A 15,839-nucleotide genomic window follows, 5' to 3' on the forward strand; every position below is an offset into this window, starting at 1 on the left:
ATTAGTTCTTAATCTTTAAAAAAAAAAAAAAAAGGAAAAAAAAAACATGCCTAACTCCTCCTCTGGTTCTTTAGGGGAAAGTTCGGCCAGGTGTTTAAACTAACCCACAAAGAGACGGGACGTGTGTGTGCTGGGAAGTTCTACAAAGGCCGTCGTGCCAAAGAGAGGGAGGCCGCTCGTAAAGAGATAGAGCTGATGAACTACCTCCACCACCCCAAGCTGGTTCAGTGTCTGGCGGCATATGACAACAAGCCTGAGATGGTCATGGTCATGGAGTTGTGAGTAGCTGAATCACTGAATTGCTGGTTGATCAGCACCTGATTATCAAGGTTGAACAGTATAGACAAGGATCCGAGCTTCCTGTGCATCTTTATTGTGTTTTGTCTCCATCGGCAGCATTGCAGGTGGGGAGCTGTTTGAACGTATAGTGGATGATAACTTTGAGCACACGGAGCCTGCCAGTGTGCGCTACATGCAGCAGATCCTGGAGGGGATTGCCTACATGCATCAGCAGAACATCATCCATCTAGACCTCAAACCTGAAAACATTGTATGTGTCGACCACACAGGCACTTCCATTAAGGTCATTGACTTTGGATTAGCCAGCAGACTTGGTAAGTGAAGCAAGAGTGAAAAACAAACCCAGAACTCTGGGCATGGAAGGGACACATATTTTTAAATGCTAAATGGTGTATTGTGTTACAGACCCCAACACACCTCTGAAGGTGATGCATGGGACTCCGGAGTTTGTGGCCCCAGAGGTGATCAGCTATGAGCCTGTGTGTTTGGCCACTGACATGTGGAGCATTGGCGTCATCTGCTACATATTGTGAGTACTGCAGTTGTGCTTTCACTTGCTTCCTCCTTTTTTTTTTTTTTTTTTTTTTTTTTTTTTTTGCTTAGAAATATTATTTCTTGTCTGACCTTATGACTGGAAAAGAGTCATTAAAAAAGTAAACACACCAAACTAAGATGCTGCAGGTATTGATTCTGCATACGTCAACATAAAGGCTGAGCCTAGATCAATTCTTTGGGCAAAATCACAGAATGTGGGAGGTTATTGGATTGTACCGGTCAGGCAGGATTGAGTGCCAGTTTGTTTGGGAAAATCAGTGCTTTCATGCCACCTAGTGGACAAAGGTTGATATTGTCATTATAATGGAAGAATTGTGTGACTATGTCTTCTTTGTGTGTGGTCTTCAGACTCAGTGGCGAGTCTCCATTCCAGGGTAACAGCGACGATGAGACCCTGGCTTTGGTGACAGCTGCCCAGTGGGAGTTTGATGAGGACAGTTTTGAGGAGATCACGGAGCAGGCCAAAGATTTCATCAGCTCCCTGCTCAACAAGAACACCAGGTGACATCAGTATGTCCACACAATTGCCAATGCAATGTCCTCTTAAACCAGCTCTAACTTTCTATCTGCTTTTGCAGGAGGAGGATGACGTGTGAAGAGGCCCTTGCCCACCCCTGGATGGCAGCTTTTGACTCTGGAGACCCCAGCACCACCAAGAGCCTGTCCAAAGAGAAGATGAAGAGGTTCCTAGCGAGGCAGAAGTGGAAGGTAACACCCCATGTTAGCGCTTAATTGCTACTGGGTTGTATTAAATCTTCCCTTTGAGTTGGGGACATTGTTACAGTCTAATTTTCCTATTTTATGTCTGTCAGAAAGCAGGGAAGGCCTTGCTAGCCCTTAAGAGAATGGCCATGCTGTCTAAAGGAGACAACCCTGTATCCCCTACCAGCCCTGGAGAGGGTAAGAGACTCCCCTTATTTAAAATGTTCTCTGATAAACCTTGCTGTATCATCAGTCCTGGGTAATCCCCACTTTCATCTACTCCCTCCTACGCCAGACTCCCCTCTGACGCCGGAGGCAGAGCACGCCCTTCAGTCTCTGGAGCTGAAGATGCAGGGACCTCCGCAGTTCTCCCAGAGTTTGGAGGACCAGACAGTGGCCCAGGGATCCAGAGCCTGCCTCTCCTGTCACCTCACAGGTTCACATGCGCCTCATCAAATCATGTCCTGTGATGCTTTTCCATAATCAGATTATATTTGTGTAATCTGTGGATTTACACTAGGTTTCAGTCAGGGCAACTGGATATTTTTGCAGTCCACGGATAATTATGGTTAGAGTCCTCTGTATTGTCTGTGAGGAGATTAGGTTCTGGGCCACTTTTCACTGGAACTCGCTCCAAAATAAACAGGAGCTTGTTACCCTGAGTCAAAATATGGCCATTATAAAGGATTTAGAAACTCTATACTTCTGTTTTTCTACAGTTTTATGACATGGTTGACTCCCACATGTCTAATCTACCTTAATTTTTTTCAGTGTTCAAGTATATTTAACCTTATTTAATGATTTTTTTTTTTTTATAACTATTATGTGTTGTCTGTTGGTAGCATCTATTTTATCTATATACTGCTGCCTCTTGATCACATCACACTTAGAAAAGAGATTCAGAATCTCAATGTGTCCTCGCCAGGTTAAATAAATGTATAATTAATTGATATGTATATGTATAATTTAATTGATTAATTAATTAGTTAAAAAGGGACAGTTTCCTCAAAATAATAAAAGAAAAAGCTATTTTCCCTCTTACCTCTAGTGCAATCTGTTCATACTTTCTGTGTGACTCAACAAGGTTTTCAGCCAGCCATCGTCTTTCCAAATACAAATCTGGTGCAGATAGATACAGTTTGTTGGTGTTTTTCTGCTGGAAATATTTCTTAGTGGAACTCCACAATGTTTGATGTTTTGAGCTCAACAAATGAATACCCATCCAGCCCCACTGTGTTGAAGGGAGACCTTGATAAGTCACACAGAAACCAAGTGGGAAGTAGGAAAATACACCTTATTATATCTTGGGTGACCTAAGTCAAGAGCACATAACAGCACCTTTGGCCCGCTTTATGAAACCGGCCATTTCAGTCTCACCCACGAGCGATCTGCCTCTGTGGCTCATTTTAAAAGTTCTCATCTGACTGACTGTCCTGTCTTCAACCATCCTGTCTCCCATCTTGGCAGGATACCCTGATCCAGAGGTGGTGTGGCTGTGCGGGGAGGAGCCTGTGGTCGAGTCCTCCGGAGTGCAGATAGAGTATGACGAAGACGGCCGTTGTACGCTCGTCTTGGCCAGCGTTGGCCTAAGGGACACCAACACCTACACCTGCAGAGCCACCAATGACCATGGGGAGGCTTCCTGCTCTGCCAAACTAATTGTTAAACAGTAGTTTGGTCGTTTTTGTCAGGACGCATGCTTCAGCACATAATACAGATATATAAAACTTTATAGACACCATCAGTGTCTGTGAATTATATTTTCAAACTTTTCATAATGTTTCTTCTTGAGTGCCTTGAAATATCGTATTGTGCATTCCTGTTTTTGACTGTTGATACAAATGGGAACCACAACAGCCTGATGTACATTCTGTACTGTATGCAAACAATGTGATATTGCATGAAATTTATTTAAGGGTGAATTATTATTACAGAGATACATGCATTTCATAGATGAACATGGTTGGAAAATAAATTGCGTTTACATTTGCAATGTTACAGAGCAGTTTGCACACCCTAACATCTACAGCTCACATTTTATTAATGTGTGACTAATGCTATAACATCATGGCAAGCAGATTATATAGTAAACAGATTCCCTTTCCTACCTTAGCATTAATAAAGTGAGATATCTCTTTTTCAAAGCATGAAGACCGACCCAGACTTTAACTCATATTGCTTGAATCACGCGGTGAAGAGCAGAAAACCGCTGAAGGTGTTGTAGTTCATGTTATCATCATAGATCAACCTGTTTGCCGCAAGCTCTACGTACACCCGGTCTCCCACCTCCAAGGAAACGACCACAGCGTTGCTGCCCATGTCGTTGGCGTCAGACCCTACGGTGTCCCACACAGACACCAGCCTCACACCGTTCTTCATGAGACTCACAACAGAGCTGGGAGTGGCATTAACGTTGTTGAACATTGAGAATCGGAAGAAGTACACTCCTTTCACCAAAGCGGTGAAAATTCCTGGCAAAATAAGATGAATGGATTAAGTTTCACAAGTTCCCTGTTTCTTTTTCTCTCACTTTCATACTTTATACATAACTACACACTTTAAATACCTGTTTCAGGGCTGTAGCTGCTGCCAATGTTGGAGAAGACATTCTTGTACTTAAGTGTGGTAGCAGTGGTGAAAGGTCCTGTGTTTCCTGAGCCAGACTTCAGGAGACATGCAGAAAAGGCCACCTTAGGCACACCTGGAAGTATCAGATTACCACAAATACCTGATTAATGTTAGAACTCATTAAAGGAGGTATTTTCATCGAGAAAAGAGAAACAATATTTTACCCCCAATGAGACTCTGCAGCTCCAGCATTTGAGTCTCTGTTTTTTGCACCTTGGTCTCCAGGAGTGTAATTTTATCCATCATGCTCGACACTTTCTCTCCCACGGCTCCGAGGGTCTGTGCTACTGAGACGACAGAGCAGGTGTCAGAGCAGGTGTCAGAGCAGCAAGCTGAACCTACATTCTGACTGACTTTGTCGTTAATCTGTGCTTCACATAGAAAGCAGCAGAGTGCCAGCATCACAACTGTGGTCTTCTTCATCTTGGTGGTGTTGGAATCTCACCTGACCTGCTCTGATGTCTCTCTCTGCCCAGTCTGTCCCTTTATATGGCATCTGACACCATGCAAAGACAAGGGTGTATGTGCAAATAATGAACCATTTCAGGAAATTCCTGCTCAAAATAAACAGCAATAAATCAATGTATTTACAAAAGGCTCATTGGGAAAGTTGGGAAAATACAAAGTTCAACAATAGATGAAATGAAAAAGAAATGAAATGAAGGGCCTCCCACAAAGAAGTGAAAAAGCAAACATTGTTTAGTTTATAGTTCAAAGGATCACATTAATCACTGTGACTCCATCACACTATCGCCTCACTCTTGTAATAACTTACTTGAGGGGATCTTTGCCCAAAGTCAAAGATCAGCTTTGTTGCCCTCTACAAATAGAAAGGTCAGAAATAGGAACCTTTGGGGAAAAAAAAAAAGATACAGCACTACGAGAGTGTGTTGCAGGGTAGAATGTATAAATGTGAATAAAATGTAGATTCATCATGACATGCCAGGGCAGTCTCTGAAAAAATGTAACCACTGTCAAGTCAAATTTATTCTTTCGACACTTCACAAAACAGGTTTGTCACAACGTACTTTACCGAGCAGGAAAGGGAAGAGGTACAGAGAATAGTGGAAATAACAAATAGGTTGCCAAGATATTAAGGCTGGCATGGTGGGCGTTAAGGTGGACTTTAAGCTGTATTTGATGAGTAGTTGTTGAGCGGCAATATTTGATTAACTCACAAAAGCAGGAAGCTCATTTCCAAGGAAGGGTGCCATATCTCCACAACTGGTCATTATATAGTAATTCTATTCATGAAAAGGAGTTTTTAATTTCACTTTTAGTCATTTTCAAGTCATATCTAGTTGTTATATCATTTTATAAAATGGGTTTGAGTTAATACCTTTGTGTTTACATTGTATAGCTTTGGCACCTCATATACTCATGGACCATTTTTTGTTTTTTGTTTGTTTTAGATTTTTGTAAGTAGATTCAATGCCTGCTGAAGAATTTTTGTAACAAGTTTTTGTTCTGTTCCCCTGAACTCATTTTTTATGTTCTTATGTTATATATGTGCACAGGTCTGTTTTCCTTTCTAAGTGGCTGAACACACTGAAGTTTTGGTATGAACGGCTCTTTTACATCATTATATTTTTGTCATTATTGTAGTTTTGTATTGGTATGGTATGGTAGCTGTATTGCCTTTGTGAGCACTGCACCAATTTTCAATCAACTTGATGATACAGCAACAAAGTACAAAAGTGAACATCAGTATGCAGGAACAACATGACCTTTTGTTGCCATTTTCTCAAACTGAAACAAGCCAACATGTACGATCTCATGGCAAAACCTCAGTCTCACAATGTGACCCTTGCCCACCCCTGGATGGCAGCTTTTGACTCTGGAGACCCCAGCACCACTAAGAGCCTGTCCAAAGAGAAGATGAAGAGGTTCCTAGCGAGGCAGAAGTGGAAGGTAACACCCCATGTTAGCGCTTAATTGCTACTGGGTTGTATTAAATCTTCCCTTTGAGTTGGGGACATTGTTACAGTCTAATTTTCCTATTTTATGTCTGTCAGAAAGCAGGGAAGGCCTTGCTAGCCCTTAAGAGAATGGCCATGCTGTCTAAAGGAGACAACCCTGTATCCCCTACCAGCCCTGGAGAGGGTAAGAGACTCCCCTTATTTAAAATGTTCTCTGATAAACCTTGCTGTATCATCAGTCCTGGGTAATCCCCACTTTCATCTACTCCCTCCTACGCCAGACTCCCCTCTGATGCCGGAGGCAGAGCACGCCCTTCAGTCTCTGGAGCTGAAGATGCAGGGGCCTCCGCAGTTCTCCCAGAGTTTGGAGGACCAGACAGTGGCCCAGGGATCCAGCGCCTGCCTCTCCTGTCACCTCACAGGTTCACATGCGCCTCATCAAATCATGTCCTGTGATGCTTTTCCATAATCAGATTATATTTGTGTAATCTGTGGATTTACACTAGGTTTCAGTCAGGGCAACTGAATATTTTTGCAGTCCACGGATAATTATGGTTAGAGTCCTCTGTATTGTCTGTGAGGAGATTAGGTTCTGGGCCACTTTTCACTGGAACTCGCTCCAAAATAAACAGGAGCTTGTTACCCTGAGTCAAAATATGGCCATTATAAAGGATTTAGAAACTCTATACTTCTGTTTTTCTACAGTTTTATGACATGGTTGACTCCCACATGTCTAATCTACCTTAATTTTTTTCAGTGTTCAAGTATATTTAACCTTATTTAATGATTTTTTTTTTTTTTTATAACTATTATGTGTTGTCTGTTGGTAGCATCTATTTTATCTATATACTGCTGCCTCTTGACCACATCACACTTAGAAAAGAGATTCAGAATCTCAATGTGTCCTCGCCAGGTTAAATAAATGTATAATTAATTGATATGTATATGTATAATTTAATTGATTAATTAATTAGTTAAAAAGGGACAGTTTCCTCAAAATAATAAAAGAAAAAGCTATTTTCCCTCTTACCTCTAGTGCAATCTGTTCATACTTTCTGTGTGACTCAACAAGGTTTTCAGCCAGCCATCGTCTTTCCAAATACAAATCTGGTGCAGATAGATACAGTTTGTTGGTGTTTTTCTGCTGGAAATATTTCTTAGTGGAACTCCACAATGTTTGATGTTTTGAGCTCAACAAATGAATACCCATCCAGCCCCACTGTGTTGAAGGGAGACCTTGATAAGTCACACAGAAACCAAGTGGGAAGTAGGAAAATACACCTTATTATATCTTGGGTGACCTAAGTCAAGAGCACATAACAGCACCTTTGGCCCGCTTTATGAAACCGGCCATTTCAGTCTCACCCACGAGCGATCTGCCTCTGTGGCTCATTTTAAAAGTTCTCATCTGACTGACTGTCCTGTCTTCAACCATCCTGTCTCCCATCTTGGCAGGATACCCTGATCCAGAGGTGGTGTGGCTGTGCGGGGAGGAGCCTGTGGTTGAGTCCTCCGGAGTGCAGATAGAGTATGACGAAGACGGCCATTGTACGCTCGTCTTGGCCAGCATTGGCCCAAGGGACACCAACACCTACACCTGCAGAGCCACCAATGACCATGGGGAGGCTTCCTGCTCTGCCAAACTAATTGTTAAACAGTAGTTTGGTCGTTTTTGTCAGGACGCATTCTTCAGCACATAATACAGATATATAAAACTTTATAGACACCATCAGTGTCTGTGAATTATATTTTCAAATTTTTCATAATGTTTCTTCTTGAGTGCCTTGAAATATCGTATTGTACATTCCTGTTTTTGACTGTTGATACAAATGGGAACCACAACAGCCTGATGTACATTCTGTACTGTATGCAAACAATGTGATATTGCATGAAATTTATTTAAGGGTGAATTATTATTACAGAGATACATGCATTTCATAGATGAACATGGTTGGAAAATAAATTTCGTTTACATTTGCAATGTTACAGAGCAGTTTGCACACCCTAACATCTACAGCTCACATTTTATTAATGTGTGACTAATGCTATAACATCATGGCAAGCAGATTATATAGTAAACAGATTCCCTTTCCTACCTTAGCATGAATAAAGTGAGATATCTCTTTTTCAAAGCATGAAGACTGACCCAGACTTTAACTCATATTGCTTGAATCACGTGGTGAAGAGCAGAAAACCGCTGAAGGTGTTGTAGTTCATGGTATCATCATGGATCATCCTGTTTGCCGCAAGCTCTGCATACACTTGGTCTCCCACCTTCAAGGAAATGACCACAGCGTTGCTGCCCATGTCGTGGGCGTCAGACCCTACGGTGTCCCACACAGACACCAGCCTCACACCGTTCTTCATGAGGCTCACAACAGAGTTGGGAGGGGCCTTGAGGTTGTTGAGCATTGAGAATCGGAAGAAGTACACTCCTTTCACCAATGCGGTGAAAATTCCTGGCAAAATAAGATGAATGGATTAAGTTTCACAAGTTCCCTGTTTCTTTCTCTCTCACTTTCACACTTTATACACAAGTACACACTTTAAATACCTGTTTCAGGGCTGTAGCTGCTGCCAATGTTGGAGAAGACATTCTTGTACTTAAGTGCAGTAGCAGTGTTGAAAGGTCCTGTGTTTCCTGAGCCAGACTTCAGGAGAGATGCAGAAAAGGCCACCTTAGGCACACCTGGAAGTATCAGATTACCACAAATACATGATTAATGTTAGAACTTATCAAAGGAGGTATTTTCATCCAGAAAAGAGAAACAATATTTTACCCCCATTGAGACTCTGCAGCTCCAGCACTTGAGTCTCTGTTTTTTGCACCTTGGTCTCCAGGAGTGTAATTTTATCCATCATGCTCGACACTTTCTCTCCCACAGCTCCTAGGGTCTGCGCTACTGAGACGACAGAGCAGGTGTCAGAGCAGCAAGCTGAACCTACATTCTGACTCACTTTGTCATTAATCTCTGCTTCACATAGAAAGCAGCAGAGTGCCAGCATCACAACTGTGGTCTTCTTCATCTTGGTGGTTTTGGAATCTCACCTGACCTGCTCTGATGTCTCTCTCTGCCCAGTCTGTCCCTTTATATGGCATCTGACAAGGTTCTTGAACAAGGACATCCTTGTTTGAATTAAAAGGCTCACTGAGAAAGTTAGGAAAATATCAACAATAAATGGCCAAAATAAATGAAGCAAAATGAAGTCTCCCACAAAGCAAACACTGTTTAGTTTAGTTAGATCAGCTTTGTTGCCCTCTACAAAGAGAAAGGTCAGAAATAGGAGCCTTTGGAAAAAAAAAAAAAAAAAAAGGATACAGCACTATGAGAGTGTGTTGCAGGGTAGAATGTATAAATGTGAATAAAATGTAGATTCATCATGACATGCCAGGGCAGTCTCTAGAAAATGTAACCACTGTCAAGTCAAATTTATTCTTTCGACACTTCACAAAACAGGTTTGTCACAACATACTTTACCGAGCAGGAAAGGGAAGAGGTACAGAGAATAGTGGAAATAACAAATAGGTTGCCAAAATATTAAGGCTGGCATGGTGGGCGTTAAGGTGGACTTTAAGCTGTATTTGATGAGTAGTTGTTGAGCGGCAATATTTGATTAACTCACAAAAGCAGGAAGCTCATTTCCAAGGAAGGGTGCCATTTCTCCACGACTGGTCATTATATAGTAATTCTATTCATGAAAAGGAGTTTTTAATTTCACTTTTAGTCATTTTCAAGTCATATCTAGTTGTTATATCATTTTATAAAATGGGTTTGAGTCAATACCTTTGTGTTTACATTGTATAGCTTTGGCACCTCATATACTCATGGACCATTTTTTGTTTTTTGTTTGTTTTAGATTTTTGTAAGTAGATTCAATGCCTGCTGAAGAATTTTTGTTTGAGTTTTTGTTCTGTTCCCCTGAACTCATTTTTTATGTTCTTATGTTATATATGTGCACAGGTCTGTTTTCCTTTCTAAGTGGCTGAACACACTGAAGTTTTGGTATGAACGGCTCTTTTACATCATTATATTTTTGTCATTATTGTAGTTTTGTATTGGTATGGTATGGTAGCTGTATTGCCTTTGTGAGCACTGCACCAATTTTCAATCAACTTGATGATACAGCAACAAAGTACAAAAGTGAACATCAGTATGCAGGAACAACATGACCTTTTGTTGCCATTTTCTCAAACTGAAACAAGCCAACATGTACGATCTCATGGCAAAACCTCAGTCTCACAATGTGACCAAAAAAAAAAAAAACAGCTATTGTTCTGAGAAGATGAATGGCTGTGTGGGAAAAAGTGGGTGGGACAAGCTGACTGTAGCCTCAAGTCATTGGTGCTTATGTAACTGTTCATGAAAAAACATGTGCTTTCCTGTAACAGAATGAGCAGCTGACTTCACTGGAAATCCGTCATACTTCTATATGTCTTGAACTGCTTCCATGGAAGAGCTTGAGTCTACACTCTGGCTCCTGCTAAAAAAGGCAGACACAAAATAATCCAGAACACCAGTTTACCAAATAGAGCTTTTTAATATTCCACTGGCACAATAAAATATGCTGGACAAGAAAAAGCTCTTCTGCACCATTTCAGATGTTTAAAGTCACTTGACCACAAATTATTCCACAATTTTACAAACAAACATTTACTTTCGTCATGAACATTTGAAAGCACACATTCATTCTTATCCCAAACAAAACAAAACAAAACAAAACAAAAAAAGTACATGTACGTAAATAAATTAGTTTGTGGCATTTAAATAAATAGATTTAAAGTGTGTTTTGTGTGCATGTGAACACAGGTAAGAAATATGATGCAGTGCAAAAAGAAGATCCAGTCTCCTGGGTAAGACGTTGAAGTCGGGTGGTTGTGGTCGAGAGAGCGGTCCAGTGTTGAAATTAGGTGGCAGCGGGAGGTGTTTAGTGAGGTTTGGCTGATGGTCCACGCTGAAAGGGGTCAAAGTGTTCATCCTCATGGTGACCACCTCCGTGCCGATGCCTCCTACTGACTCCTGTACAGCCGGGCTGCTCGTGACTCAAAGGCGCCGACCATCTGTTTTACCACTTCGTCAAAAAACATGGTGGCCACCTGAGAGTGTAGCAGAGACTTGAACTCAAACGATACCTACAGAGGACAAGAAGGCAGAGACACGTTAGGTCAGCAATTCTAACTGAAATTAGGCTTGAAATCCCAATGTCCGATCAATCCCAATGTCCGATCAATCCCAGTGTCCGATCAACACTAAACCTACACCTGTACACTGTCTCTGGCTTACACCATGTGAACAACTGAATGCTTAAACACTCAGGATTCTGAAACACCAAACTGACTGTCATCGAGTGTAGACAATGATAATCCAAATTTAAGTTGACCAACGTGGAAGAAATGTGGCAATATCTTTGGTCATGGCTCCAAAACGGTGGACCTATGTTGGCTTCAAAGATGGCCATTGTCACAGTCTTGCAACCAAAGATACCCTGGGACAAAATTACCATCTCACAGCGTTACTGCTGCGACGACCTATGTCTACTAACCAGCCAATAGGAATGCAGCATAAAATGACCCACTAATCAACACGAAACTGGCGCTAAACCCAACGACGGAGGTAAAACGAAATGTTTGGGATTCCGACAAAGAAGAAAATGACCGGGTCCACATTCTCCTCCTCCCCCGATTCTTTGGATTTTTGTCAAACCCACTACTGTCCAGGTAATGCAACACTATCTGACCATCAGTCTCGATTGGCACTACTTCTTTGAGGTGCGTCCCTAGTGTACCGGCACACCAGGGACTCTGAAAAAGCACTCCCTCACTGTGGGAAAAAAAATCACCTTAACTCTTGTTGTCTTGGTTTAGCAAGTTAGTTTGATTGCCTGACTACTTCCCTTAGGGTATTCTTTGACAGCGGCTGGTTCATGGCAGAGCACCCAGGCAGCGTTAGGTGTCTGTTTGATTATTTCTCTTCCATGCACAGGGTCACTGAAATAAAATCACTTCCTTGTCTCCTCAGAGGCGATCTGACCCAACATTCAGGTCACCAAACCCCTGCCAGCAGCTTCTTGTCATTGTGCCCTGCCAGGACGGCGCATTCAGCCCTCTAGGGACACCAGCGGCAAACCCATACTAAATATAGAGCTTAATGGGATTTTATACTAAACACTTCCTTTGGGACAGTAATCCATTCACAAGAGAACAAGGACGAAGCCTTGGAATTAGACCAGCTATCCTGAACATCGCAGGTAATAATGCTAACACAACTAATGTGACTGTGAATTTATTGGGCTAATACCTATTCCTTTTATTCCTATTCTATTTTATGCATATTCCAATTACCTTTCTTTCCTAGGATCCTCTTTCTTATGCTAGTTCAACTATTCAGTTTTCCTACAGTTATCATTTAAACCATCTTACGTCATGGCGGCATCATACTTACATAGAAATCCACCTTGCAGGAGTCTGGTTGGTCCTTGGCTCCGGGTGCAAACCTCCATATTGTTTCAAGATGGCTGAAGAGGGATCCGTCAGTACACACAGCCTGTTACAAAACAAATGTCCCCTCTTCATCATTGATCGCCAGCAGGTAGTGAGCCTATTCTGGGTCAAAGCACCGAAAAAAAGCTGCTCTAAGGCTTGTTCTCTGGACAAGCAAAATGTTGGAAGGACGTCAAAGAGCTCATTCAGTCTCTCACTACAGTTAAACACTGTCAGGTAGCCAACAGGTACTGAGCCAAAAGCCAAAACTGTGACAAAAATACTGGACAAGGCTGTCACACTCAGCCATTTCATGTTGGAACAGGATGTCGGGGCAGGACATAACTAAAGAGAGGTCTATTCAAAACTGTCGAAAAGTTCAAAAACGTCCTGTGTATAAACCTGAGTTGTCACAAATTCCACATTATTCAAATGATTAAATTCTAGCCAACCCAGGGTGTCTTGGAGAGGGAAACGTGGCTTTCAAGGTTGAACGCTCAAAAATGCATCACTGTAACATGTTGACACCTTGTACCACTTTGAATTATACATTTTCTAGGATGTAAATGTAAAGAGAGTTTGATGCAAAAATATAAGACAATAAAAAGAATTTTGGGTGCATTTATTCTTAAAAAGACGAACACAGTGATAGGAGGATTATCGAGGAAGGTAAAAACATCATTTTTCATTTGACCATGTTCATGTTTAAGGACTGAGGAAAAAAAGACTCACCCTGACTTGGTGGTTTGGGACGACCGTGACCTCAGAGGTGTAACGCTCCACAATGGGGGGGAAACCTATCTCAAGCTCCGCCCGGACGTCGCCGTTCCGTCCCTTCATGATCCGAGACTTCTTGCACCAGGGAACAAAGTGCTGGTACTGATCCACATTGGCTACCACACTGAACATCTGCTCTGGAGTGTACCTGAGGACACACACCGTCATCACACTCATGCACTTTCACTTTTGCTCTCTCTCAAGCAACTAAAAGACAGAGGCAGGTATGGTGGCAAGTCAAACTAGATGAATACTTCCACAGATATTGTGGGTTAGGATTTCCTGTAGTTTAGCCTTTTAAAGAGTTTATATAGTATTATATAGTTTACCCATATAGTTTTTATCTGACTTTTGGTTGATGTTAATAACCCTGGATATTAACTGGGGCTTTTAGGGACTCACCCAAGCGTCCGGCACTCGGTGTACTCCATCCTTCGGGTGCTGATGGGAGCAGCCAGGTTGATGAAGCTGCGGCTGGGGGGGTGGACAGGGGCTGCAGGGCAGAGGGGCAGGGTGGCTCGCCTGGCTGCCAGGGCGCCACACGAGCCCAAGTGCCTGACAGGAGCCAAACACAAGCGGGAACACATTAGTCAGAGGTCTGGATGAGTTAGTTAATGAGCAACACAACATCCCACACAATACTAGATCCTCTCCCACCGGAGGGGAAAGCACAGGTCAGGTGCAAAAAAAAAGTTTATCATTACATTATCACATAAACCGGATCAATTTGCAGTTCATTATGCTGTTTGGTCTGGTTAAGGATGTACTACTGCTGGTGGTTTAGAAGAATGGAATTTGCTCATAATATTCATGCTGTAAATTCACAGGTGCGGCATAAATCAAGAAGCATCAAACTGACAGATTATATGTGGATATGATCTGTTAAGAGTAAGCACAGCATACACTAACAGCCGGCTTGTGTTTATTTTGCTGATTGCTTGATTTATTAATGATGATCACTGACTGTCGCATTTAGTTTCTCAGGCTCGGCAGCTTGTTGACTGCGAGCCGCTGATAGGGCGAGATAGGAGAGAATCCCATGACTGCGCATTTGCCTGCCAAGCGCGCACGCACACGCACAAAACACAGAAACACGCACACGCACATACACACAGCCAATACCCGGCCGGCATAATCGACTTCCTCATCATGAATTTTACTTATAAATTTGTTGTTTATATATAACAGCCACCAGTATACCAATTACCTTTGACAACTCGCCAGAATGATCGACACCGAAACAAGGCCAGTCTAATACTGATCGTTACTTCCTGTGCGGGAAAAGTCACTTAAGGTGACAATCCACCGTTGAATTCAGCGGAACTAAAAAATCCTCCCTGATCACTGTTGGTTAAGTTGGGGGAAAAAAAAAAAAAACTCACCTGATATTTGCTCTAGTGGGTTTTCCTCGCACAGCTTTAGAGGAGCACGCCTCGGACATCTCCACTAGCGCCCGGAACAGCAGAGGGGTCGTTTTGTTGGTCATGGTGAGGTCTGTAGGGAGGTAATAAAAGTTTTGGAGAGACGCGGTGTTCCACAGCGGCAGTGCGGCTTTGTTCTGAGCCGCTCATTGATCAGTCGCTCCACTGGCCCGACCAGCGGTGACGTCAGCGCCAACGGGAGGAGCTATTGGCTGAGACCAATCATAGAGACACGATGATGATCTTCAAAAGCCAAGACAGCTTTATAAAAAAAAAAAAAAAAAATCTAATATGACTGCGGAGACAAAGTTGATCAGCTGGAGGGCTCTGTTGGTGGTGTCATTAAAATAATGGTGGGAGGATTCATCTTCCTCGGTGTCATCTTCAGCACTGACACAGATAGACAGCACAAATCATCTTATCATATCATATCATCTAAGGGTCTCTGAAGTACAAGCCTTTTGTAAATTTCAATCTACGATCCAAACTGTCTCTGTGTGTGAATTAAAAAGTTTAGCGAAATTCCTTTATCGAAGCAACAAACGAGAAACACCTCACAGTTTCACACATTTGTCTTTCAAAACCACTTTACAAGGAAATGCAGGTTTGGTTTGCTACCGGCCTGTAACCGAAATGAGGACATAATTATGACTCATCACTACGAAATCATTCCAAGCATTTGAGGACTGAGGTCACATGATTTTGCAGCATTTTTTTTTTCTTCTTTCAGCGAAGCCAAAGTCTAAAGTAAGTGGGGCAACAGTGTGACCTGTGCTCATGATAAACCTGGACACTATCTGGCTGCTGTCTCCTGCCAAATTAACTGGGTTAAAGGTGCCAGAAGTTTCATGCAACAGTGGAAATCATTTGGCTGGCACAGAGACTAATTTAAATGGCTTTGATTGTGATTGTAAAAAGAAATAATACATTTCCATATGATTTTTGACAGCCTCGAAAATGCTGAAGTTATTATACTCATGTAAAAAAAAAATAGCATTGTCTGACTCTTCTGTCTAAGCATTTAAGTGGCGTTGTTTAAAAAAAAAAAAAAAAAAAAAA

General features: G+C 42.1%; 5 protein-coding genes across 7 annotated transcripts in view; 2 read left to right on the forward strand and 3 right to left on the reverse strand.

The window, feature by feature from the left end:
* mylk5 (myosin, light chain kinase 5) overlaps positions 1-3,994 on the forward strand; it is a 15,774-nt gene extending 11,780 nt beyond the window's left edge. For both annotated transcript variants that reach the window (XM_030058745.1, XM_030058746.1), the window contains exons 10-17: positions 75-278; positions 397-614; positions 706-829; positions 1,204-1,356; positions 1,434-1,563; positions 1,668-1,755; positions 1,853-1,993; positions 3,025-3,994. In XM_030058745.1, the coding sequence (XP_029914605.1) occupies positions 75-278; positions 397-614; positions 706-829; positions 1,204-1,356; positions 1,434-1,563; positions 1,668-1,755; positions 1,853-1,993; positions 3,025-3,230 (1,264 nt within the window). In that variant the 3' untranslated portion in view covers positions 3,231-3,994. The remainder of the gene's footprint in view (positions 1-74; positions 279-396; positions 615-705; positions 830-1,203; positions 1,357-1,433; positions 1,564-1,667; positions 1,756-1,852; positions 1,994-3,024) is intronic.
* Positions 3,742-4,491, reverse strand: LOC115363179 (complement C1q-like protein 2). Its single transcript, XM_030057281.1, has 3 exons — positions 4,350-4,491; positions 4,124-4,258; positions 3,742-4,028 (listed from the first exon to the last, which is right to left on the reverse strand). The coding sequence occupies exons 1-3, from the start codon at positions 4,429-4,431 to the stop codon at positions 3,742-3,744; spliced, it is 504 nt and encodes a 167-aa protein (XP_029913141.1). The 5' UTR covers positions 4,432-4,491.
* Positions 4,492-5,949: 1,458 nt separating this feature from the next.
* LOC115363180 (myosin light chain kinase, smooth muscle-like) lies at positions 5,950-7,780 on the forward strand. The gene is made up of 4 exons (XM_030057282.1): positions 5,950-6,096; positions 6,201-6,288; positions 6,386-6,526; positions 7,560-7,780. Exons 1-4 carry the CDS (start codon positions 5,950-5,952, stop codon positions 7,763-7,765), a joined length of 582 nt encoding a protein of 193 aa, XP_029913142.1. The 3' UTR covers positions 7,766-7,780.
* Positions 7,781-8,078: 298 nt separating this feature from the next.
* On the reverse strand, positions 8,079-9,256 carry LOC115364267 (complement C1q-like protein 4). 2 transcript variants are annotated; one of them, XM_030058752.1, is made up of 4 exons: positions 9,154-9,256; positions 8,885-9,004; positions 8,659-8,793; positions 8,079-8,563 (listed from the first exon to the last, which is right to left on the reverse strand). In XM_030058752.1, the coding sequence occupies exons 2-4, from the start codon at positions 8,964-8,966 to the stop codon at positions 8,277-8,279; spliced, it is 504 nt and encodes a 167-aa protein (XP_029914612.1). In that variant the 5' UTR covers positions 8,967-9,004; positions 9,154-9,256; the 3' UTR covers positions 8,079-8,276. The 2 variants fall into 2 exon arrangements, with proteins under 2 accessions (XP_029914612.1, XP_029914611.1); XM_030058751.1 differs by lacking the exon at positions 9,154-9,256 and having other exon boundaries at positions 8,885-9,129.
* Positions 9,257-10,623: 1,367 nt separating this feature from the next.
* Positions 10,624-14,961, reverse strand: LOC115364377 (coenzyme Q-binding protein COQ10 homolog, mitochondrial). Its single transcript, XM_030058915.1, has 5 exons — positions 14,742-14,961; positions 13,762-13,914; positions 13,315-13,507; positions 12,545-12,646; positions 10,624-11,235 (listed from the first exon to the last, which is right to left on the reverse strand). Exons 1-5 carry the CDS (start codon positions 14,843-14,845, stop codon positions 11,113-11,115), a joined length of 675 nt encoding a protein of 224 aa, XP_029914775.1. The 5' UTR covers positions 14,846-14,961; the 3' UTR covers positions 10,624-11,112.
* Between the last annotated feature and the right edge of the window lie 878 nt (positions 14,962-15,839).

The sequence above is a fragment of the Myripristis murdjan genome, chromosome 8 (genome assembly GCF_902150065.1).
Source record: "Myripristis murdjan chromosome 8, fMyrMur1.1, whole genome shotgun sequence".
In the NCBI taxonomy this organism is placed as follows: domain Eukaryota; kingdom Metazoa; phylum Chordata; class Actinopteri; order Holocentriformes; family Holocentridae; genus Myripristis; species Myripristis murdjan.